This window comes from Acomys russatus, chromosome 6 (genome assembly GCF_903995435.1).
Source record: "Acomys russatus chromosome 6, mAcoRus1.1, whole genome shotgun sequence".
Classification (NCBI taxonomy): domain Eukaryota; kingdom Metazoa; phylum Chordata; class Mammalia; order Rodentia; family Muridae; genus Acomys; species Acomys russatus.
The window spans coordinates 86737872-86764575 of NC_067142.1; the positions used below are offsets into that span (position 1 = coordinate 86737872).

The following is a 26704-nucleotide window of genomic DNA, read 5'->3' on the forward strand; positions in this document are numbered from 1 at the left end:
CAGGGGTCATGAGTTCAATTCCCAGCAACCACATGGTTGCTCACAACCATCTATAATGTGATCTGATGCCCTCTTCTGGCATGAAGGTGTACATGCAGACAGAGCACTGTATATGTAATAATAAATAAATCTCAAAATAAAACAAAAAAAAGGGCTGTTTCTGCCTCGGGTCATTATACTGGCTGTAAAGCTGGCCTGGACTCTGTCCCTGGGGTTTCTGCTCAATGGCAGGTCCCTAGATGAGCTCTGCCGGCCAAGTTTGCCTTCCCCATCACCTCTAATGCTTCTTCGAATAAACTCCATCCTCTGTGTGTGCGTCTTTAAAAAAAAGGCTCATAGGCAGGTCTGTAGGGCATTTCCTTGATGATTGGATATGGGAGGCCCCAGCTCTCTGTGGGTGGTGCTACCCCTGGACAGGCAGCCCTGGAAGGTATAAGAAATCAGGCTAAGTCATGGAGAACAAGCCAGTACGAAGCAGTTCTTCAGGCCTGTTTCAGATCCTGCCTGCAGGTTTTTGACTTGAGCTCCTGCCCTGACTTACTTCAGCGGCACAGTGCGGCCTGAGAGCCGTAAGCTGACATGAACCTGCTCCTTCTCCAGAAGCCTTTGACCATGGTGTTTTATCATGGTGACAGAAACCCAACAAAGACAATGTGCTTCACTAAGATACAGCTTATAAAAAATATAATCTAGGCTAACACAGTACGGCCAGCGACATTAGCTAATGCGCACTCAACTCTCTCTAACGGGAAAGCAGCAGACTGCAAGAGACTGAACTGTATCTGCCTCTATTTCCAAGAGACTCATGTTCAACTTTCGCTCATAAAAATAGCTGGGAAATTTTTATTAGTCCTTTAAAAAAAGTTAATATAAAATTATAGCAAAAAAAAAAAAAAAAAAAAAAAAGGAACCTGAACTTTAAGTAACACAGCTAGAACAATCTGCGGCGGTGGTGGAAGACATTTGGTTTGATTGACTTCCTGTGGTGGTTGGTTGTTCGGTAGGCTCATGGTGATGAAAGCTGCACATTTTTTCGAAGGGACCGAGAAACTGTTGGAGGTCTGGTTCTCCAGGCAGCAGTCCGACGCAAGCCAGAGATCTGGGGATCTTTGCACCATGCCAAGATCTGAGTGGGATGCCCTTTTGAAGGATGTGCAGTGCTCAATCCTAAGTGTGAGCAAGACTGACAAGCAGGACACTTATGTTCTCAGTGAGAGTAGCATGTTTGTCTCCAAAAGACATTTCATTTTGAAGACACGTGGTACCACCCTCTTTTTTATTTTATTCATTTGTTTGTTTGTTTGTTTGTTTGTTTATTGGTTTTTCGAGACAGGGTTTCTCTGTGTAGACCAGGCTGGCCTCGAACTCACAGTGATCCGCCTGCCTCTGCCTCCCGAGTGCTGGGATTAAAGGCATGTGCCACCATGCCCAGGTACCACCCTCTTACTGAAAGCACTGGTTTCCCTGTTAAAGCTTGCTAGGAATTACAGTGGGTTTGACTCAATTCAAAGTTTCTTTTATTCTCGTAAGAATTTCATGAAACCTTCTCACCAAGGATACCCTCACCAGAATTTCCAGGAAGAAATCGAGTTTCTTAATGCAATTTTACCAAATGGAGCAGCATATTGTATGGGACGTATGAATTCTGACTGTTGGTACCTATATACTTATGCATTTCCCAGAGAGCCGAGTAATCAATCAGCCAGATCAAACCCTGGGAGTTCTGATGAGTGAGCTTGACCCAACAGCTATGGGCCAGTTCTACATGAAAGACGGTGTCACTGCAAAAGACATCACTCATGAGAGTGGAATTCGTGACCTGATGCCAGGTCCTGTCACTGACACCACACTGTTCAATCCCTGTGGCTACTGGATGAGTGGAATGAGATCGAATGGAACATACTGGACTATTCTCATCACTCCAGAACCAGAATCTTCTTATGTCAGCTTTGAGGCAAACCTAAGTCAGACTTCCTATGACGACCTGATCAGGAAAGTTGTGGAAGTTTTCAAGCCAGGGAAATTCGTGCCCACCTTGTTTGTTAATTAGAGCTCTAAACATTGCACAGTGCTCTCTTCACCACAGAAGATTGAAGGTTTTAAACATCTTGATTGCCAGAGTGCTACGTTCAACGATTACAATTTTGCTTTTACCAGTTTTGCTAAGGAACAGCAACAACAGCAAGTTAAGAAAAAATTTTTGAAGAAGAAAAAATGAAAAAAGAAGACACACAGGAGGTGGTGGCCGCTTTCTAGATGTTGATACTGGGGACTGTGCTTCCCATGACCACCACCTTGTAGTTGCAGAAAGCCTTGGTGTAACGATAGTGTAATCATTTTGAAGTGTATGCATTATTATATCGAGGAGTTAGATATCTTGCATGAATGCTCTCTTCTGTGTTTAGTGCTCTATGCCACTCTTGATGAGGAGTTGAAGTGCATGTGGAAAAGAACTTTGACTGTATGACTCTTTACGACACTTGTGAAAATGATTCAATCTGGTTTATGCACAGTGTGATATTTCTACATGCATCCTCCAAAATGCCCCACAGGCAAGGCTTTGGTCCTCATTAGATGCTGGCCTCAGCTGACCATCTGCGACCGTTCTATTGCTGCCAGAGTTTTTACATCTAGTTACCTCCACTTTCTAGAGCATACTGTCTACTAATGTTACTCAAAACCAATTTTTACTTCATACAGGTGTTTTATACAATGGCAATTAAAGTTTTTCTTCCATGAAAAAATTATAATCTAGCTCCTTCGGTGAGTTTTGATAAATGCCTGCAATTGGGTAACCATCAGTGATAAACAGTAAGTCCATGCCCGCGACTGTTCCTGTGCATTCGTTTGCCTCCAACAAATCCAGCTCCAGGCCAACTTCTGACCTTTTCCACTATTTTTAATTCATTATTTAAGCTAGGCATGGTAGCACACATCTTTAATCCCAGCACTCAGGGAGGCAGAGGCAGCAGATCGCTGTGAGTTCGAGGCCAGCCTGGTCTACAATGTGAGTCCAGGACAGCCAAGGCTACACAGAGAAACCCTGTCTTGGAAAAACAAAACAAAACAAAACAATCAATCAATGAATCACTTTACATCCTGATCGCTCTATGCCTTTTCTAGAATGTCTCTGAATAGCTGCATCTGACTTATTTCACTTTCATAAATGCTGCTTCTGCAATTCAACTACATTGTTAGATTTGCTCAGTTTATCTATTTTAATAGAGTAGTATTCCACTGTAGGAAGCCCACAATTTAAATAGTTCTCAAGCGGCTGTAACGCACTGTTTTGAAGCCAGCTGCATGTCACGGCCCCATCACCTTCCTTCTAGCAGTGTGCTCAGGTCTACTCCTTCCTGCCTGCTGTGTGAGGGACCCTCAGGGTTTTCATGCTGCACTTCCCTGGGTGACTCATGGTTTCAGCATCTTCTCTGTGATAATTGCCCATTCATAAGTCTTCTCTGGTGATGTGTCTGTCCAAATACTGCACATCTTAAAAGTTCATGACCTCTCATAATGGATTAGTAGCAAGTCTATGAAAACCATACTCTGTAGCCTACTATGTAACCCAGGCTGACATCCTAGGAGTCCTCCTGCCCCAGGTACTGAATCCACTATCACAGGCATCTTAACACCACGACATCATCCTTTTCAGAGAGTTTAGAGTTCCCCGAAACAGCTGTGTACTTTCATACCTCACTGGTACCATGTACAGTATTTGCTAGACTATTCTTCTGTTTCTACAGCTTCAGTCCTGGCCTGAAATAAAATCTCTGATCTATTAACAATTCCTTCCTTTGTGTTAACATTTTGTACCTAATTCCCTAGTACTTAGTACACTATGCAATTATCTTTTAAACATTTTTTGCAACAACAATGGCAGATGGTGGTGGTGGTGCACACCTTTGATTCCAGCACTCAGAAGAGGCAGGTGGATCTCTGAGTTTGAGGGCAGCCTGGTCTACAGAGTGAGTTTTAGGACAGCTAGGGCTACACAGAGAAACCCTGTCTCAAAAACAGAAAAAACTGTTTTCCAAATCTTGGAAAGATAGCATCTACCACTCACTGGGTGTCTATGATCATTAATACAAAACGAGTGTTGACAAGGTGTGCACGAACCAGAATCTCTTGTTACTGACAAGAATGCACAGCGGGACACTTGTTGATATTTTAAGAACACTTTCATGACCCAGAAATTTCACATGATATATGGAAACATACACCCACATAATGTTCTGCATATAGATATTCCAGGAGCTTATTTAAGGTTATCAAAAAAGCACAAGGAACCTAAATGTCTGTCAGATGATGAGATAACCGACAGAAGGCAGGGCGTCTACACAACAGAATCCCACTGAGAATATAAACAAATGAAGGCAAGAGCCAGCACATTATGCTAAGTGACAGAAAGTGTCGCAGGAAGCTGCGTACTGTGTTTTTTATTGACATGAAAGGTGAGGAAAGGCGTCCGCAGACAGCAGACTCTGGTTATCAGGTCTGGGTCGTGGTGCTGACATCAAACACGGTATTTGCTACACCTGCACTTCTGTTTGAATGCCTCCTGGTGAGCCCTGAGAATGCCCTAAAGATTGTATCATGCTCTGAGAATATGAAAAGAAAATGAGTGACCTCATGACATGAGAAGAGCACCTCAAAATTCTCTTGAAGTATACATGTCTGTTTGTATCAGGGTGTGAGGAGAGAAAACTTAATCTCACAACAGAGTCTCAATAGGTAAACTACCAAACATGTTCTAGTTTCAGGCAATATAAAGTAAGGCAGAATCTTTCTATTGTGAAGCCTAAAAATTGTTTAACCAAGAAAAAAAAAAACCCTACTGAAAGGGAATTATATAAAACGCAATAGTATACAGCACTGAAAACTGAATCCATCATGCAGGCACTACTTATAATATATATATATATTCAAATCCCGTGTGAGCATCAAGGGGAGACCCTGGGTACCATAAGTCTATGTAAAGGAGGCACCAGGGGAGCAGTGTTCCCTAGAGAGTGATTTCTTCTACATTTTCAGGAATCTGGACTGCAGGCACCCATGAGCTGCCTGATACAAATCTTTACAACTGTAGCAACATTTTGCCCAACATTAGTAAGCAATGTAAGAGAGGAAAGAGACAATGTTAAACCTAGTGAAGAGATACCAACCATGCAGCTACACCACACGTATGTGCGTGTGTGCATGCGCACACACCATGACACTCATGGTAAGGTCAGAGGACAACTTTTGGAGTCAGTTCTCTCCTTCAAGCCTGCGTTCTGGGGACTGACAGGGCTGTCAGGCTTGACCAGCACTTCTGCCTGCTAAGCCACTCGCTGGACCTCCCACAGCGTCTTAAATTGCAGCTTTCACTGTGGCTCTTCCTCATAATTAATATTCATCATGACCCAAGATTATCACGAATGGTTCAGTTAAGTATAAAATGACAAATCAAAAAGACTTAAGCCGGGTGCGGTGGCGCACGCCTTTAATCCCAGCACTCGGGAGGCAGAGGCGGGCGGATCGCTGTGAGTTCGAGGCCAGCCTGGTCTACAAAGTGAGTCCAGAACAGCCAAGGCTAACACAGAGAGACTCTGTCTCGAAAAACCAAAAAAAAAAAAAAAAAAAAAAAAAAAAAAAGACTTCCACGTGAAAATAACAATGAGAACAGTAATAATGACTATCATTATTAATTATTATTCTCAGGCTTAAGGAATGGATTCCCAGTACCTTTGAAGCATACTGATAGGTGGAAGGGAAAAGAATTAATAGAATAATATTATTAAATTTTATCTACTACTCTTAGCATGTGTTGTTTTTTACTGAAATAAAAGTAATTTTTTCACATCTGAGTTCCCAATAAAAGCTAATCAATATTTTTGCTATAGTATAGTTCAATTTTACTTGACATAAATCAGGAAATAAAATCTGGTAAATGACAGAATATGTAAGTTCAAACTGTAACTGATACTATAAAACACACCAAAAACTGAATGGAGAACCAGCTTAAGCCCTACTGAGCATATTTTTGGGTGAATGTGTTTAAAAGACAGAATATATTTTGCTAAAATTATAAGATTTTATGCTTGTTACTTTATAAAATGAAAAACAATGTTCTTAGACAAAAAAGCATGGCTGTTCTGCTGTGTAAGATGCACTGGATGGAGTCAGCAGCGTGGCCTGTTGGAGGTGCACACTGATCAAGACAAGAATGAGAACAAGAGCTCACCTTGTGCTCACTCCATCAACTACGGACGAGAGCTCAATAGTACCAGGATGAAACAATGACGCTCCATTTATATTTTATACAGAAAGATTCAGACATTCTGAGGACTCTTTTTTTTTCCATTTTTATAATACCAAGTAAGCAGACATCTCAGAAATAGACGTTGAAACAGTAGCAATTTAGGGTTATGAAGCAGCTAAGTGCCACAATGTTGATGTAGCACAGCAATTATAGATCTCTGATATTCAGCAAAAGGCTTTGTTTCCTTGTTATCCACAGAAAAACTATACAGTAAAAATACCTCTGTATTTTCAAAGAAAAAGGTCCAAATTTTAAAAGATCTTTGCATTAATGTTTTGACCATTGAACTCAGCATTGAAATTTATTATTTCGTAACTAAAAATGAAATGAAACACTAGGGGAAAAGGTTGGATAATGTTAGAATTTTGATTAGCAATCACAGCTGCACCAGAATTAGTTTCTATAGCAACAGGAAGGAATAATGTGTTGAACTGCAACATAAGATGATTCTTTACAGACTGCACTCAAAAGAAAATCTTTGAAGAATTTTATCTTAAAAGAGTTATTAATCTTTTATCCACCATAATTTTCTAACAGAAAATAATCATTCCTGTCTACTTTTTCTAAATTACCTTAACTCATTCAAATTTAATATGCTCCAAAACTGATTGAAAATGCAATATACCTCAACAGTTAATAATTTGGGTAACTGTCTCATTTGCATTTAAAACAAAGCCACATGCAACCACTGCTAGACCCCTATGACGGCGCATTATTTCCTTGACAGCTCAGTCCCTGCCAGGAAAGGCTAAAGGGTACTGCTCTGAATAAATGACGGTTCTTTGGTGACATCAGAATGACAAGCAAACGCCACGTTTTCATCAGTGAGAGGCTAGGTCTCCCTCCTGTCAAGTGGGCACTCTCATGATGAAGAGACGCCTGCTGTGAGTGCTTCCTGCTCCGCTCCTCTCCATCCTCAGAGCTCAGAGGTGCCTGTTCCAAACAGCATAAAGTGTTATTTCATGGCACCTCCTCTGCTTCTACGTGGCTTTGGCAACTCATTAACAATGTATGCTTGAACCCTTCGTGTCCTTTGCCCTTTTAATGAGACCTATTACTTTGGCTCACTCCAACCTCTGAGTTCCAGAGTAGCTTGGGGGTTACCATGGATACCAGTGACAAGCATTCTCCACAACTGCTTTCTCTGTCTCATCAGACACAAGAAAACTGATGTGGTACCAATCAAATCATCCAAACACCATGAATTTTTAATTCTCTTGCTATTTATGTTTTAAAATAGTATACTACATATATCCTTTAAATTATCAAATCATCAAACTAGTAATATTGTTTTTAAAAATATGAATAGAGATCAAATCACAGAGTAGAAAATATGAACTGGGTTGTTACTATTAAGGCTTTAAAGTATAAGCATTAAAATAATATTTTATATCCAGAATGAAATATTTAATTCAATAAATTTCAGTGGTGAAAACTTCTAATTCTATTAAAGTTAACATTCCATAGGGACAGTGATGTGACCAGGCCATACCTCAACATAGCTCCGTATGAGTACAGTTCGCTTAGGACTAAGTACTGGCTTGCAACAAAAAACTTTACTGCATATAAAATAAATATCTTTCATTATCGACAAAATTATTAATAAAAATTATTTGGGCTATGTCAGAAATAATCTCATTCCGTCTTCTACTTCCCTCTTTCTCAACATAACAAAGTATTTCTATTTAAAACCTCATACCAGAAATAAGATTTTTTAATAAAAAATTATTGGTATTAAACTTGGGGTATACATTGTTTTTTCCATTTCCTTTTTGTCTGAAAGTCTTTTCAAAATATCAATATAAGACCATGGAAAAATAAGGCAGGAAACTCCTAAGTTTACTTTTGAAAGACCCCGAAGACCCTAAGCAGCAGAGAGTAGTTCAAGAGACCCACATTCCTTTCCCCAGGAACCTTTCTCCCCTCCCTAGTGTTTGGGTGTTGGAAGGGAGGTGGAGGCATAAGAAACCCATATAAAATGGATAAAAAATGCACGCCAACAGAAATGGATGGTGGTGAGGTAATAGTTGTACAACAATTTTATGCTTACATTTTATATATTTTATTTTCTATTTTGAATATTCTACCATAATTAAAGGAGACAAATAACTGACTAGAAAATAATTAGCTGCAACTTGAGTAAACCTTGAAAACTTTCATCCTATTTCACTTAAACACAAAGACACCAAGAGTAGATAGCAGTTAATTCTACTCTCATGAGGTCCTATTAAATGAGGTAAATTATGGATGTGCATTTTATCATAATAAACAATTAAAATAAAATCCTCTTACCAGAAAGATTTAAAATCCAGCTTTCAAAAGATTTGGTAGCAAAATGGATAGTGAAAATCGAGACATCTGCCAAACTAGTCTTTAAAACAGAACTTGTACAGGAGTGAAGGGAGATATTAGTTCAGAGAAACTAAGTATTTGAAGGACATTGTATCTCAATTAGGTAAAACTGAAAAAACACTAAAACACAACAGGTCCCAGAACTGAATGGAGGAATGGAGGCACGGCATGATTATACAACGAATGTCGTTTGGAGAAGGAATCCCCTCCTCATGGGAAAGACAGCATGAAGCTGCACAGTAACAGCACTAGGCTTGCTTCATATATAACTCCGCTGGCTTGTCCCAGCTGAGATCAAATGAAAAGCAAAAACACAGTAAGAAAAAACCCCAGAGTTACAGGACTGTTAGGACACAGCAGGACGGGCAGATGTGGTGTGGAAGGACTTCACACTGGCCACTAAGACCAGCAAAAGGAGGGAGTCAAGAAACGGTCAATGCACCCTCATTGTGCCCTCAACAGAGGAGCACCAGAGCTGCACTAAAACCCATTTCTAAGAACTGGCGCATAATAATAACCTTAAATCTGACAAAATTCTACAATATTAGACACTGCAACGAGGAAATTAATAAGAACCAAGTTTAAAAAAATACATAATCTCAAGGGGGAATCTAGCACATGACAAAAATAGTATTTTAAGTCAGTAGTTAAAAATGAGATTGTTCAGCAAATAATATAGTAGAAGTGGCAAACAATTTGGAAAATTCAGCTAAATGTTCATGTAATGCATAACAAATCAGAGCTAGATCAAAGATGGACAGCCAGAAAGTTGAAAGCTCTTAAGGGCGAATCTTTAGATGTGTGTTTAATTGGAAGACCTGTAGAATCCAAGAATGTAGGAAGGAGAATTGGCAGGAGGGAAAAGAAAGACTGTGAGGAAGTAGAGACCCTAGAACACAGAGGAGGAGAAGTGAAAGGTGAGCATGAAGGGGAGGGCAATGGGAAGCTGTGGAGAAGGAGGGCGGGGCAGGGAGAACTAACTCAAGGATGTTTGAAAAAGACATGGAAGCCTGCCATTTTAGAAGCTGTGCATAAATATTCATGTAAGAGTTGAATTAAAGTTGTTCATCCCAGAAGCTTTAAATTGCCAAATAAAAATCACAGTGCAGGGCCAGAGAGATGGCTCAGAGGTTAAGAGCACTGGTTGCTCCTCCCGAAGTCCTGAGTTCAATTCGTAGCCACCATATGGTGGTTCATAACCAGCTAGCGTGAGATCTGGTGCCCTCTTCTGGCATGCAGCTGTATATGCAGGTAGAACACTGTATACATAATAAATAAATAAATAAATAAATAAATAAATAAATAAATCTTTAAAACAAACAAACAAAACCACAATGCAAAGTATGAAATCCTTCTCTTCAAGTTGTTGGTCAGAGGCACCTGGAGACCTTCACAACAACCCAAACTATTGCCACTGTTTTTGGTTGATGGTCAGACCCTGTTGCTGATGGCCTCATGTTCACTGATCCCAAGACATGGAGAAACCAAGTTAGTACTGGCCAGGAAGATTCCTCCCTCTGTCTAGCTCTCATAGTCCTGGATGGTGCTATGTGGTCATCAACAGTGTGAACACCACCAACTGCAATAACGGTCAGTATGGCATGATACGCCAATGGGGCCTGTCAACCTATCACTCTCTGGCTCATTCTGTCTTCACCTGTGTCTCGCTTATTCTCTCTTCAAGCTCTCCGTGTAAAAGTCTCCTGGTAAAAACTGCCTCTCAATTCCATGAACTCAACTTCACTGCATTGCCTCTCAGCTCCCTGACTCAACCAAACTGCCAGAACAGCACTACCTAGAACTCAGAGATCTGCTTGCCTCTGTCTCCTGGGATTAAAGGCATGTCTGCTCTGCAGCCGGATCATACAGACCTAGAAGATCTTTGGATGTGATCTCTTTCCAGAGCAGCTTTATACTGAATTAAAATTCCTCTACAGGGGGAAATAGTGGCACAAACGTTATGTACGTAGTCAAACACTTTTAGTTCACATTTTAAGCCTACTTCATAGAAGGACACACATTCCTAGTACTACCAGTCTCATAGATGGAGAGCTTGCAGGCCCTAGGGGCACACCTACTGCTGTTACTTTGCTAAATGAACCCAGTATCAGTCATCTCTCCACATATGAATTAGTGTTCTTAGATTTCATCAAGAAGTTTCTTGTGCAGAAGATGGTGGTTAATGCAGAAACCACAACTGGTCAAAGTGCATAGAGTAAGTTACAATGGAGTGCTTAGATACAAATGGGACATCTGTATCACACCCACTTCACAGGACTTAAATTGTAAGAGTCAGAAATCAGAGAGAACAGAGCAAAACACTGTCTTCTGGACATAACATGACTACTACATGTATGACATCTCAGCGGCTGTGGTTACCTGCACAGGTCAAGCCAGCACACGTTCCAGCATGGAGGGGAAGGGCTTCTGATACCCCACCCCCACACCAGGCAACTTACGTCTTCTGGTGGAGGGACAGAGTCTCTTTTCTAGCTCCTGGTAAGCTGACCCCACCAGTGGACAGCCTCTCCTCCAGAAGTGCATGGACAGACCAGAATCAGCGGGATCAGCAGGTTATTAGAACAAAGAAAATGTAAGTTGGAGACAGTATGCAGGTGGCAGAGGATGTGGGAAGGGTGAAGGGCTGAAGTTGGAGGTGAATCTGATCCAACTATATTGTATAAAATTCTCAAAGAATAAATAAAAGTAGTTTTAAACTCAACAAAGTAAAATTAAAATTATAATAAAAAGAAGATCACATACAAGTGGCAAAAGAGGAAGAAAAAATTTTTTTAATTTAACATAAGTTAAATTTTAAAAGTTGAAATCAGAAAAATGCTAAAACTCGCTCTGTTAGCACAAGTCTATGAACCCAGTACTTGGGAGGTGGAGGTAGGGGTGCATGAGTTTCAGATGAGGCTAGATATATACACAATTTCTAGGCCAGTATTGGATATATGCTAGGATTCCTTAAAAAATAAACATAAATATTAAAAAATATTTATTACATACAATAAATACTAATATTCTTAGTATCCATGAGTTTTTGTGATTCAATAAGAAAATTGGTATCAACTCAAAATAAAGTGGATCAAATTTACTAAATCACAAATATACACATACACATACTGCTTATCAGCACATATGCCATAAACACATTTAAAATAAAGCTCTAGAACTAGCTGTTGTTTCATAATTAAATAGTTATTACAGCATTAAAGATAGTATGTAGCTAGAATTGTATAAAATGTCAAAGATCAGATCTGTACATAAAATTGCTTGTTTCCTCCCACCTTAAAATGAGAGTGAAAGGTAGAGAATTTTTATGAGACCAGAATGTCAACTACCCTTTGTAGTACTGTAATTCTAGAAAAACAGATGTGTTGATGGGAGGTGGTATAGTAAGCATCAAAAAATTTCTGATTTAAAACTGGGATGGAGAACGTCTGTGCAATTCCCTGGCATGAAAGGTAATGTCCAGCTATGCACACTATTATGGTTTTTTCCCCAATTCATAAAATGAGAAGGAATAAAAACATTCTGACCTAGTACAGTTTCCAGAAAGCATCTTTTAGGTTACAGAATACAAAGCAGCATGTCTGACTGGCAGCCAACGGCCTGCAGACATCACCCCGGTCCAGCTCCATGCTGGGAGCAGGAGACCTCCTGACATGCACTTGGTTCTTGGCTCTGTCTCCCACTCATACACTGATTGCCAGCGCTTAGCATTCAGGACCCTCACGTGACCACCGCCGGCTGATGCAGCGGCTCAGCCATGCGACATCCAAGCCAGAGGCCTCAGGCTGCAGCTCTAACTCAGATGTGCACCAAAACCCAGAGTGATCCCTGACCATGAAATTATTTCTGTTGTTACCTCATAGCTATAATTTTGCTATTGCTATAAACTGAAATGTAATGCCTGTATTTTCTGATAGTCTTAAGCAACTCCTGTGAAATGGTCATTCGAACCCAAAGGGGTTGACAGGCAAGCAGGCGCCATGTTCTTCAGTGCTGGCGTGCATATTCATTCCTCTTAGGTTAGCAATGGTGTTTTTCATTAATTCTTGGCTTCCACACCCTTTCACCAATCACTAAGCAGTACAAAGCCCATAGAACTTCATTTTGGTCCTTATTAACTATGAAGTCAGGTTGGTTGTGGTAGCATTTGTTGTTATCTCTGGTGGTTTCTTTACAAGTGTGTGAAATTCCTGTGAGTGAAGTTCAGTTCGTCTCAGGCTCTCTAGTAACCAAACTTTTCAGAACAAGATAGCACCTCCCACCCTGTAGGCAGCAGTCCATACTTCCAGGCTTCCACTTTGCATGTTCCTCTAGAAGAAACCTAAGTAAGCTAGGTCCTGCTCCTTACCTTGCTTAGTGGTCACGTGGCAGTGGAGGACTTCAGACTTCGTGGACATGGAGGCGGTGCAGTACTTCAGAACACTGAAAGCTTAGGTGCTGAGATGACTAGTGCTGCCTACTTGACAGACATAAAACCAACAGCAAGGCAGGCTACCTGCCGTGCCTGTGGGGACAATCATGACTGGGTTAACTGAGGCACAAAGAACCTGTCCCTGGCTGGCGCCCTGGACTACATAAGTAGAGAAAGGAACCTGAGCAGCAGCAAGCATGCTTTCACTGCCTGACCCATGACTGTGGGTGTAACGTGCCTAGCTCTCCCAGGCTCCTGCAGCTGTGACTCCCCATTTATGAGGACTGCACCTGGGAACTATGAGCCAAAACAAACCTTTTCTTTCTTCGGCTGCTTTTGCCAGAGTATTTTATCACAGCTGCAGGAAAAAGCACCAAGTAGGCTTTCTCATAATACATACCAGATAGATATAGGTTAGAGCCAGGTGGGCCTGCTAGCTCGACACTTTAGATGGGGGCTGAGGAGAGGGAGAGGTGTGCCTTTCTCATTCCACCTGTGTCCAGAACAGCTAAAGCCTCCATAGACTCCCACCTGACATCTTAGTACAAGCAGTGATCTAAGGATAACCCACCCTCCCCAGACATTGCTGTAACCTGCTGTAGGTACAAGTCTTGATAAATACTCCAAATTGAGTGCCAACACAGAAACAGGCGTTTCAGAACATCTGTGTGTCCTATATGAAAGATGACTCTCTGTACTCATAAATAGTCAAAGAAATTAGCAAGTGTTAATTGTCATCAGAGAGGCTCCATGCAGCAACTGATGGGAACAGATGCAGAGACCCACAACCAAACATGAGGTGGAGCTGGGGGAACCCTGCCAAGAGGGGGAGGAAGGGCTGTAGGAGCCAGAGGGGTCAGGGACACCACAAGAACACCCACAGGATCAACTAGGGGCTCACACAGACTGAACCGACCATCAGGGAGCCTGCATGGGTCTGAGCTCTGGCCTCTGCTTATGTTATGGTTGTGTAGCTTGATGTTCTGGGGGGACTCCTAGCCGTGGGAGTGGGGGCTGTCTCTGACACTCTTGCCTGCTTTTGGGACCCTTGTCCTATTGGCTTGCCTCATCGGGCCTTAAGGATGTGTCTAGTCTTATTAGAAGTTGATATGCCATGTTTGATGTCCCTGGGAGGCCTGGCCTTTTCTGAAGGGGGAGGGGGACAGGGGAGGTGGCAAGGAGGGATTAGGAGAGGAGGGAAAGGACACAGATATAATGTGAAAGAATGATTTTTTTTAAGTTAAAAAAATACGTGTGACAGATTCTGCTTTTAGGCTACATGGAAGTAGGAATACAACTATCAAAGAGAAATAACTGATTATTCCATTTTGTGGGCAAACCAGAATGATCAGAAAATTAGGGAATGCACAAAGAACACTGAAGACTCAAGCTCACTCTGAAACAAGGAATCACAGAGATTTTTTACCATGAAAATCAGGTTTATAATGTATCATTTATTAAATTGCAAATCAAGAAGCACTGTGTGAGATCCTGGAAATTCACAACAAAGTAAAATTATGTGCTTAGTCACAAGTAGAACCTGTGAGGAGGAAAGGAGGAAGATCTCTAGACAGGGAGTGAGTTCTGGATAAAGCGGACAAGGAACATGCATGTGTACATACATACACAGACACATGTAAGCCCTTGCTACTTCTTATGGAGCAGTGAAGGAAAAAGGATAACAAAACACAAGCATGAACTCTGTAAAAGAAAACTCAGGAAGGATCAACCGGAAACTAACACAAGCAGACGTCTTCACAGCTGAATAGAATGTTGTGAAATAATTAATTTTTAAGTGGGCTACTTCTTAGTATATCTTTCTACTTAGCTTTTTTTTTTTTAATTATAGTAATATTTTATACTCAAACACAGGACAACACAGGACTGGTCACAAGACAGAGAATAAAAGCAGTATGGCAGTAACCAAGTAACCTCTCTCCTTCTCTCTTCCTCTCTCTCCCTCTCTCTACACACACACACACACACACACACACACACACACACACCATAATAAGACCAATGATAAAATAGCATGTGCTAAACTCTGGTGTAGGAACATTACACAGTATTGGAGGGAAACCCATGCAGATCAATGTGATAAGGACACATACGAAGCAGGAAATACTTACGTCAGACTGCCTGGTTTGAATCTTGGGTACCGTGATTTGGGTTCCTCATGTGTAGAGTGGACATGATGTAACAAGGGTGTGAGGATTATATGTGTCCCCACTAAGCACAAACATCTCATTAGAATACTTACTTAGGCCACATACAGACTTTCGTGTGAGAGTTCCTGGCACTATTTGTAACAGCTAAAACCTAGCAGTACCAACGGGAGAGCAGACAGACAGCACACAGTGCCTGCAGTACTGACTGACATAAGAAAGAGCATTCAAAGCTGACCCTCAAAACACACAGATAGACCCAACAGGCTTCGAAGCATATGGCTCTCACCACAGCAACACCCGCAGCTTATGGACAGTAGGTTTATGGCTCCAGAGGTTAAAGATGGGACCAGGGAGAAAATGTTCATAGGTGCGAAAGACTAATTAATAACATGCTGCAAAAACAGAATGACAACTATAAAACAGCAATGTTATCCTGAACTGTAAACTTGAAATGGACACATGTTATATGTACAATATACAGCAGTAAAGCTGTTTTAAAAAATACTTTGTGGAGTGTTCACATGGTGTTAGCAATTAGGGACTGGGGAGGATCTGTGGTAGAGTATTTATCTAGCATTAATGAGGACTTGAGGCAATAAACATACATTAAGTAATTTTAAGACAAACTGGGTAATTTTCTTTGTACTATATAATTTAATTATCAACCATAATCAAGATAAAAATGTTTCTGAAGAACAAATAAAGATACTATAAAAATTTCCAAAAATGTTATAATCAATAAAGACAGAATTTCCTAAGGACTTAGAAATTCTAAAGTCATGTAGAACATATTCTACCTCTAACAGAATTTAAAAGTAAGGCACCTCTACATGAAACCTTTGCATGGGCTTCCGCATTCTAACTCCAAACTCGACCTGCAGGCAGCCAGGCAGTTGGTGACCTGCAGGCAGCCAGGCAGTTGGTGACCTGCAGGCAGTTGGTGACCTGCAGGCAGCTGGTGACCTGTAGGCAGCCAGGCAATTAGTGGACTCCAAATGCTACTTCAGCCACAGCACTGGGAGTCAGGAGTCTGTACCCCATTTCAATTTCTTCTTGTTCATGTCAATGTGATTTTTATGTGTAATACAAAAACATTTTCATTTTTAAAAACAAGTATCATAAATGAAATATAAGAGTAAATGCGTGCTATGGCCTTTTTCACTTTCCGACCAGATATATCTTTGGTTTTTGGTATTTTAAAAATATGTTATTGACAGGGTAGTGAGGTGGTAGTTCAGCAGCTAAAAGTGCTTCGCCTTACAAGACTTACAACTTGACTTTGATACTTGGAACCACAGCAGGAGAAGACTGACTTCTAAATGTTGCTCTCTCATACACACACTCATACTGTGACACACACACACACACACACACACACACACACACACACACACACACTAAATAAATAAATAAATAAAATTTAAATTGTTTTATTTGTGGTTAACACGTACTGACTGTATGAGGTTTGGTGTGATCTGTTGACACAGGCATTGGATCAGACTCATTTTCCACCTTCCTTGCTCATCAATGTAAACTTACTGTCACTTCAGAGACAGACAATGATCAGGGTAAGCTTTTTTCCAAAACCTTCATTTCACAGATAAAAATTCCTTCAAAAATATTGGTACTATTACTCAAGTTTCAAGTTTTATTCAATTTGAAAGAGGGAAAACAGAAATAAACAAGAACAAGGAAAAATACATCTTTCTTTCAAGTGCACTAAATTATAAAAATGTAATGTGTTAGCTTGAAAGTAAAAACAAATGAGCTCCCAATTAATTATATTCAAAGTATTACACACACGCATGCATGCACATATGCACGCACACACGCACACCTATATTTATATTTTTTACAGAAAATTAATTTAGATAAAACATTTACTTTGCATTTACAATTGTTCTGAACAAACAGATTTTGGTTTGACAAGGTCTTTACAATTCATTAAGGGAAATAATTCTCTTGACTAATTTACATTGCTAAAATTAAACTCCAAATTTTCATCATAGTAGATATTTGTATGTGATTTCATCTTTTTAAAACATTTTTATTAATTCTTTGAGAATTTCATTTATTTTGTCAAATTCAGCCTACTCCTTCCCCTTAACTCTTCCCAGTCTTCTCATCTCCTTACCGCTCCCCAATTTTATGTCCCCCTTTTAAAAGGTCTTTAAATTTAACAGCCCACTTACTCCAGTTTGTATGACCATAAACTTCTGGGTGTGGGGCCAATAATCCAATTAAAAAGTAGGCTATGGAATTCAACAGAGAGTTCTTAAAAGAAGAAATAAAATGGTTAAGGGCTATTTTTAAATATGTTCCCATCCTTAGCCACCAGGGGAACGCAAATTAAAACTACTTTGAAATTTCATCTTATCCCGTTCATAGTGGCTAAGATTAGGAATACAAAATACAGGTGGGAGCGATGACTCAGTGGCTAAGAACACTTGCTGCTCTTGCAGAAGACCCGGGTTCAACTCTGTGCACTGACATGGAAGCTTACAACCATCTGTAACTCTAGTTCCAGGGGCTCAATGCCCTCTACAGGTCCTAGGTATGACATAATGCATATATGGACGTGCAGGCAAAACACGTGTGCCTTCAATTAATCAACAGCACTTTCTTACTAGCTCAGCTTTCACTTCATTTTCTCACCCGAAACATCTCTGAGTGATGATGAATCTTGGCTCGATGATACGGTTTGTTTTCTTGTGCATTTCTCTTTTGGAGAACATATTTCTAACATTTACTTAAGTTTTATTATTACATAAAACAAGATTTGCCAGAAGTCCAGCTTCCAATGCAGCCTTCTCAAAAGGGGACAGATCACCTGAAACTGGAGTTAGTGAAAGTTATGAGTCACCATTTGGGCACTGGGAACTGAACCCAGACCCTCTGGAAAGGCGACATGTGCTCGTAACCACTGAGCTGTCCTCTAGCCAAGATGTATCTATTTATTTTGAGACAGGGTCTCACTACATAACCTCTTTGGCCTGAAACTCACCATAAGGATGAGGAGGGCTTTGAACTAACAGAGATTGGTCCGCCTCTGCCTCCCAAGCGCTGGGATTGAAGGCATGTGCTGCCATGTGTAGCCCCAGCTCTTGACTATCTATAAAATGTCAACAGCAGAATGCTGCTCCTTCTAGAGAACTGCTGCGAACAGCCTGAGCTATGTCCTCATTGGTTTAGAAGAGTATGGGCTGCAGTGCTCTGGCTCAATAACCCCTCTAGCACCAAGGAGGTAAAAGGCAGAGGGTGTGCTCCCTATTGGACCTCAGCTAAGGTGTGATGTCAGTTAGACCCGCTGACCGTGGACCCTTGGCTTTTTGCCTTCCCACCAGGTGCTTCTCTGCCTCACTTACCAGTGCTCTGTCTTCCCAGGCAGAGTGCTGCAGAGCTTCTACCCTGTCCCCTCCCTTTCTCACAAGGTCACTATTTTCAAAGGAAGTTCTATAGTCTTTCAGTATGAGCAAATACAAACTCACTTCTCTTTCCTTGATGAAGAGAAACATAGTAAGTTTATTCTGCACCTTTATTTTCTTACCTAACATATAGAAAGCAACTTTCAATGTGGTGTAGTAACTAAGAGTCATGCACGACACATTGTCACCATAAACTCCTGTCCTGCACTCATCCTGCCCTAGGAATACTCTTGTTGTTATAATTTGTGCTACGTTCTGTTGCTGTGATAAAATGCTATGACCAAGACAAGTTACAGAAGGCGGACGGTCACAGAGGTGGAGCCCATGTGGCAAGGAGGCGGCAGCAGCAGGCATGGGGTTAAAAGAGGATGCTGAGAGCTCATGTCTATCAAAAACACGAAACGGAGCCATTTCTAGAGGTGGGCTAGCATTATCTGCTGGGTGGACTTGCAGGCAGACATTTCCTGCCAGTTTACAGAACACTCATCAATGAATATCTACTGAACATTTAAAGAAGATTTAATATTAGTCATTCTCAAACTTTTCCTGAAAATTGAAGATGTTAAAACAGTCCATTATTCTGTTATGTAAGCATTACTTTGGTCTCAAGCCAGAAAAGGACACACACACTACAACCCTGCAGACTAATACCCTTGTGAATACTGGTGCCAAAATCCTCAACTACCAGCCAACAGGATTCATCAATATATTAAGAGAATTTGACTTAATAACCAAGTTCCTATATAGTTCAATCCATATAATAAGTCACATTAGCAGAATGAAGGGAAGTGATAGTCATGCTTGTGTGCGGCTCATGTACAATAGAGCTGCATGCCATATAATAAAATGGAGTTTCGGAAAGTGATTGGCTCATAAGTGTTCTAACCTCATCGGTGGATTAACACATCAGTCAATCTATAACTTGAGGCCATCAATGAGATGGGGTACTACGACTGAGTCACTAGGGTGTGCCTCGGAAGGGTGCATGTTGCCATCAACGCTGAGATGAAGGCACGCCTTCTCCTCCATGTTGCTCTACCTCAAAACAAACCCAAAAATAGAGCCAAGTGACAAGAGAGCTTCTGTAATCATGGGCCAAAATTAATCTTCCCCTTCTAAAGTTGTTTTTATGGGTATTTTATTCACAGCAAAGGAAAAGATAACACAACTACATCACAAAATAGATCATTTCAATTGATTTAGAAAGAACATTTGACAAAATCCAGCACCTTTTCATGATAAAAACAGTCAACAAACTAGGAAAAGTAAAAACTATCTCAACATAATGAAGTCAGGCCTGAGAAGCTCACACTAAACTCTCAGTGTGGAGACCACAAGCTTGCAGCATAGAGAAGGAAGTGGCGCACCCCTCTGCCACACCTGCTCAGTCTGGAACGACTGACTGGAGCTATTATCAAAGAGCAGTAAGTACAGGGCGGGGCGTCTACTGAGGAAAGGAAGAACTAAAATGTTTGCTTCACAAATGGTCTGACAGTCTATGCAAAATCCCGGCAGGTTCCACACACTAGAAAATACTATTAGAATGAATAATTTCAGTAATAAAATGGAGTACAAGACCAACACTCAAAAAATTACAATTCTATACACTAATGATAAGCAACTAGGAAAGAAAATTAAGAAAACAATTCTATTTGCCATAGTACATGGAAGAATTTTAATAATAAAGAATATCTTAATATTCAGGAATTAATTTAAGTAAGGAGGTAAAAATCTTATAGTAAAAACTACAAAAAATTTCCCAAATGAAATTAAAGACATAAATTAAAGACACAGCATGTTTAGAGCACTTAATATTGGTAAGATGCTAAAACCCATGACAATCTACAGATAATATCATTTCTTTAACTGCAAATGATGGCTTTCATACATACATATGTATATAAGATATATACACACATACATATGTGATATGTATGTATGTATGTATTATGCGTATCCTAAACTTCACACAGAATCCCAAATGACCTTCATTTCTAAAAATAAAAGGAAAACTGAAGGATTCCTGCTCCTGGTTTCAGAACATACCACGAAGCTATAAAAATCAAATAGTAGGTCTTCAAAATATTAAAAACCAGAATTACTATATTATCCACCAATTTCTCTTCTGGTTATACTCAAAACAATGAATAGAAGGGTCTCTCTAGTAGGTACTTATATTCTTATGTTCATTGAAGTGTTAGTCATGACCACCAAATATGGAAGCAACTGAAGCAGGTCCCTATAGATGGGTGGGCAAGCACACTGTGGCACATATGTGCAGCGGATGAACTCCCTGAGTCAAAAGGATACTGCAAGGGAAATCAGATAATCACAAATGGGCAGCCAGCAGGATGTAAGGGAAGGGGCGATGGGGAGCAGCAGGTGAAAGGTCACAAGAGAAGAGTTTGGGGGCAGGATGCCGATGAGATCAGGGTGAACTTGAGCACTAAAATGACTGAACACCAAAAATGGCTAGAAAATAAGGTTTACGCTATGTATTTCTTATTACAATGCACAAATTGGAGGCAGAGGAGAAGTGAAATGTGACAACAGGAACAAACCGATAGCACTCAAGCTCAAACACACAGAGAGCGCAACACTGTTTGGGCGACAGGGCCTGAGGAGGGGAGAATGGAGAGCCGTGTTTTAACGGTGCAGGGTTTCACTTTCTGAGGAGATGATGGTTGTGTGACAGTATGAACAATCTTTAACAGCTGAGCTGCACACGTGGAAACCAACAGGCTGGAGAGACTGCTCAGTGGAAGAGCACATGCTTCTCTGGAAGACCTGGGTTCGATCCCCAGCACACACATGGCAGCTCACAAAGGCCTGAAGCCCCAGCTCCACAGCTCTGACACCTTCTAGCCTACACAGGCCTACACGGACTGCACAGGCATGTGGGCAAACACTCATACGTGTGAAATACAAATAAATAAATCTTTTCTTTTCAAAAAGGCTAAAATGGTATTCTTCAGAAGATAAATATGCCTGAACAAAAACTTGAAATCAAATGTTTCCCAGAAATACATTGTAATAAATGCCCCTTTAAGCATTCTAAGTTTCAAATTTATTTACTTTTAATTATTCACTTTACTTAATTTATTTTTATGAGGACATTTCTAGGTATTAACTAGGGCACTGCGCTACATTCTCAGCCTTCTAAACGTATTTTAAAGATTTGTAAAACACACACACACACACACACACGTTTTGGTTTTTTGTTTTTTGTTTTTTGGGACAAGGTTTCTCTGTGTAGTCCTGGACTCACGTTGTAGATCAGGCTGGCCTCGAACTCACAAAGATCCACCTGCCTCTGCTTCCCGAGTGCTGGGATTAAAGGTGTATATATATATATGTTTTGTTTTCTTTACCTTCTTCACAAAAAGTTGTAGAAACAAAACGATCTTTCTTCAACTGTCCTAATGCATGCAGAAAATATGACTTTTATTTCTTTTAAGTTTTAAATTACTTCAAATATAAACTTTTCAAATTATTTCATTTTTATTTATTGTGTGTGGTGGCGGGGTGCATGTGCCACAGTACGCCTGTGGTAGTCGGAGGACAAGTGACTGGAGTAGGTTCTCCCTACTATGAGGGTCCTGGGGTTGAACTCAGGGTGGCAGGCACTTTTACTCATTGAGACATCACACCAGCCCCCCAAATAAGCTTTTAAGAGAGACAAAATACTATGCTTCGGTGACCCTAATTTTATAACAACGTTAAATTTAACTGTATAAAACTTTTGATATACCAATAAGGAAAAAGAAATACATATGTGTCTGTTTTTATGTACCTAACACACACTCAGGCTAGGAATTGTCTTTCACAGTGTTTTAAATTAATCTGTCCCCAAGATAATATGTAAGCTTAATAATAAAGCTTTTTATAATGTATGCAAATATCTTGGTAATCTTGATGGTAAATTGAGACTGTGATGCCATAAATTTTCTTAAATAGAATTTTACCATCCAATATAAAAGTGGGAAATGCTAACTAGCTTGAGCAGACCTCTAGGCATTGATTGGTTCATATCACTAAATAATGAAACATCTAAAAACTGGATTGGAAATCTGATCCTTCTAAAATAAGGCAAATTGATTACAAAACATCTTTAGCTTTAAGAACATAGTAAAAGTATAATTTGGAATAAAAGAAATTTGATAAATGATTTTGATGTTTATGTTTCCAAGAAAAACTTTTTTTCTTTTTTTAAATTTTTATTTATTTATTTATTTTTCCTGAGACAGGGTTTCTCCATGTAGCCCTGGTTGTCCTAGAAGGCTCTCTGTAGACCAGGCTGGCCTCAAATTTACAGAGATCCACCCACCTGCTTTTGCCTCATGAGTGCTGGGATTAAAGGTGTGTGCTACCACTGTCCAGCTAGAAAGTTTTGTTAGAGGAATCACTCCTCTTTTGTTAAAAATAAAAGATTAATATAGCCATCTACAGGATAAGACATGATCAACAAACATGCCATTGAATTCTCACTTTTTTAAAAAGAATACCTGTCTTGCATGTTGTCCCACTTGAAGGGGCATAAAGCTACAAGAAGGGATTAATTTGACTGTGGACCTAAATAGGTCATTTTCAGTAATTTACTGTGTGACTTTATGTTAAAAATCAGTTACGTCTATAAAGCTGGAATAATATTAGCCACTACTACATTGTGTAGATGTTGAATGTAACAGTGTGTTTGGAGACGGCTCAGCGAGGGAGAGGGCTGTTCAAGCCTAAGGACCTGAGCTCAGATCCCTAGCACACACGTGGTTGTGCGGGCCCATAAACCCAGCACTGCAGGGCAGAGACAGACAGATTCTGAGAGCTCATGCCTAGCCAGCCTAGACTAAATGGCACTCTCTGGTTCCATCTCAGAGGACTATGCTAAGACAGGAGAGGAAAACACTTGACGTCCTCCTCTGGCTCCACAAACTCATACATTCACATGCATGCATCCCTCCACACACACAAAATGGCAATATGTACTGAAACTGAGTCAGGCACAGCGCGAAGCTCAGAAAGTGGCAGTTCTCCTGGCTCCTGTCTCTAGTCCCTACTTGGGTCCTCACCTACCTTAAAGACTATAGCAGATCTGCTCCAGAACGTTTCTACTGAATTCATATGCATGTGTTCTCAGGAGCACTAATGAGGCAATACCATGTCATTTAAAAATGTTCTTCCTTTCTCTTTGCAACTCTCTTTGGGTATTACCTCCACCCACATTCGTCAAAGCCCGCCTCTATAAATCTGTGGAATGGCAACATGCAGAATCAAGAGTCAGGCCTGCAGGCAAGAGCAGCACACTGTTCATGCCTTTCTTGTGCCTATGGAAAATGAACTGCAGTGTTCCCAGGGTTTGCTCCTAGAGCTGTTCCATGTGGCCAACCATGCCTTAGTAGTGTCTGTTAGAACAAACACACTCTCCCTAATCTATACGACAAAGGAGAACTACAGAGAGTCAAAGGCTGGGGAGGGAGGGTCTGCAATACACTACAAACTTTCCTCTTTCCAGCCAGTGGGCAGTAACGATGGGCATGCAGAGACGCATGTTTTCCACCATGCACCTCCCAGAGCAGCACACAGTCTAACTTATTACTCTAGCCTAATAGTATTTTGACTGAAAGTGTAACTTCTGTTATACAGGGGGCAGGGTGGTGGTGGTTGAATTCTTGCCATGCTGATTGCTCCCCTCTCCTTAAAATTCTCTTGCCGTGGATGACTATGCACATTCTTGGCCTCTTCTTTTCTGTCTCTTTATGTGACATTTCTCTCTGTACAGTCTCCTCCATCAGCTTAACTCACTCTCATAATGTCTGAGCATTTATACTCTGAAAGCCTCCTGACCTATGTCTATTCACCGCTGCAAGCTCAACAGCCACTTTCAGCTGTCCTAACGCCCTGTCGGGTCAGGGCACAAACACCAGAAATCTCAGCCCCTACTCCCCACTTCCAGAAGAAAGCAGGTCCCTCCCTGGCTTCCACACTCACACAATGACCACACCATTCTCCCTCACCATGACATAGCGCTTACTGATGTTTCCTTCTCTTTTCCTGAGTCCTAAATGCAGCGAATCCCACCTCTGTACCCGTCCCCTAGGACGTTATTGCCATTATAGTGACTCAGGTTTTCTGGATCTTTCTGCAGACAGATCTCAAGTCTCTCTTCACTTTCTTCCCTGCAGTCTTCCTGTTATTGACATGTGTGCATGCTCAAGGCAAAGCTACAAGTTCAGTGAATTCTCTCAGGTTACCAGACTAGACAGGTTCAGTCCTCATCTCCCTCCCCATTGGTGCCTCTATTACCTTAATATACTACACACACACACACACACACACACACACACACACACACACACACCAATGTTTTAGACAAAGAGCCTTCTCTTTGCTCCTGAAATATTTCCTCCATTATGAATCTTAACAACTATCAAGCCTGTCCTATCACCGCCCTGTCTTAACTTACGGCAGTTGTTAAGGTGATGGCAGGTACAAGAGCCACCAAAGTTATGCCTTGTTCTTCACTAGGAGAAGAGTACTGGGCAGTCTGGAATAAAAGGACTGCAGAGCAACCAAGTACAACAAGAGAAATAAAATAAAATAACCCTAAGTTCTATCTGAAGAATGGAAGTATCCAGGGCCACAGACTCAGACTCAGGTTTGGTCAAGACTCGTGCCCATCAGCACCATGGTTCCCATTACTTCTCAGCTTTGGCCACGCTGACTGGCTATGTACCTGTCGTGAGTTGATAGCGCAACACCTCGGCCAGGTTGTACTAGCCACATTTAGACAGTGACACATTGCACTTCTCAGGATTTCATGGCTGACAGATGACAAGATACGGCAAGAATGCCAGCCAGGATCAGACTCATATGGCAAGAATGTGAGCCAGGATCAGACTCATACGGCAAGAATGTGAGCCAGGATCAGATTCCCACCATTCTCCTTTGTTCTCTGGTTCATGTGCCTGAGGTGCATATAAACTACAGGCTGTCTTTATCGGTTGGCATCATTTGGTTAGCTCTGTATCTATCTCGTGTGTACTATTAACAAAGACATTGTTTTTAAGTGGAGTTCATGTCTAATATTTCTTTCATTTCTTCCTTTCTATCTATAATGAACCTTCTATCTGGTAAAAATGCAGTATTTGGTTCATTCATTGTTACACCTGTATAATTAAAATAAAAATGGGTGGCCAGATTTTTAGCTAGCATGAAGCCAAACACAAATACAGATCATTTTGCTCCTCTGACTACTTACAAATTGGGGCAATACTTAAATCATTAATAGGAAGAGGCCCTAGAAGACAAATCTCAACTACAAAATCAAAGCTAGCTGGGTGTTTCGATGCCTGTAAGACTGTCTCTTCTGGTTATAACGACAGCAGTTCCCATGAGAAGTCATTCATTCTATCAGGCAAGTAAACAATGTGTTTAAATGTGTTCTGGAAACATGTGAAAGTGTATGAATGGCTTGTATCTTCCGCATGGATTGTCTTCTGAAGTCCATGTCAGCAAGTAAAGCGACACCAATTACTAACAAAATACTTGAAATTACTGAAACCCTTGAAAACCCCTGGGACTGCTTCTAAGCCACAGTACAGCACTGTACCACTCTCAGAAAGCACACTGCAGAGAAGAGACCCAGTGCCACCTCCATGTGCTGCCTAAGGCACCTGGCTGATGCTGGGGACCATGCTCGGAGTCGCAGCAGCAGTCACACGCAGACCCTACTGGCTTCTGGAGCAGGTGCTGAGAGCTGCCTGCACCTGAGGAACAGCAGCCTCACCCTCACTCACCGCACTTGCGCCAGCGCTGTGCACTGCGAGTCAGGACTCCAGCTGCAGTGCTCAGCACGTTGTTCAGCTTTGCTTTCGGGTGTTTTACAGCTGGTTTTCATCATCAATCCAAAATTTCTGTTTGGATTACAATCTGAAACAGAACTCTGCACTGCTTCTCAGTGTGCAGCCACAGACGCCTAGAATTTTAGACACAAATCATCTAACATAATAGTGTTTCATTAAAAAAAAGT

The 26704-nt window shown here is 40.9% G+C and overlaps 2 protein-coding genes across 4 annotated transcripts in view; one reads left to right on the plus strand and one right to left on the minus strand.

Annotated features, from left to right (window-relative positions):
- The window catches only part of Syt14 (synaptotagmin 14), a 135101-nt gene that overhangs the window by 47207 nt on the left and 61190 nt on the right, over positions 1-26704 (minus strand). The gene's annotated exons all lie outside the window — the stretch shown is intronic.
- Positions 1015-26654, plus strand: LOC127190894 (S-adenosylmethionine decarboxylase proenzyme-like). The gene is given in 4 exon segments (XM_051148180.1): positions 1015-1261; positions 1433-1668; positions 1670-2181; positions 26294-26654. Coding segments are annotated over 4 exon segments (1356 nt in total).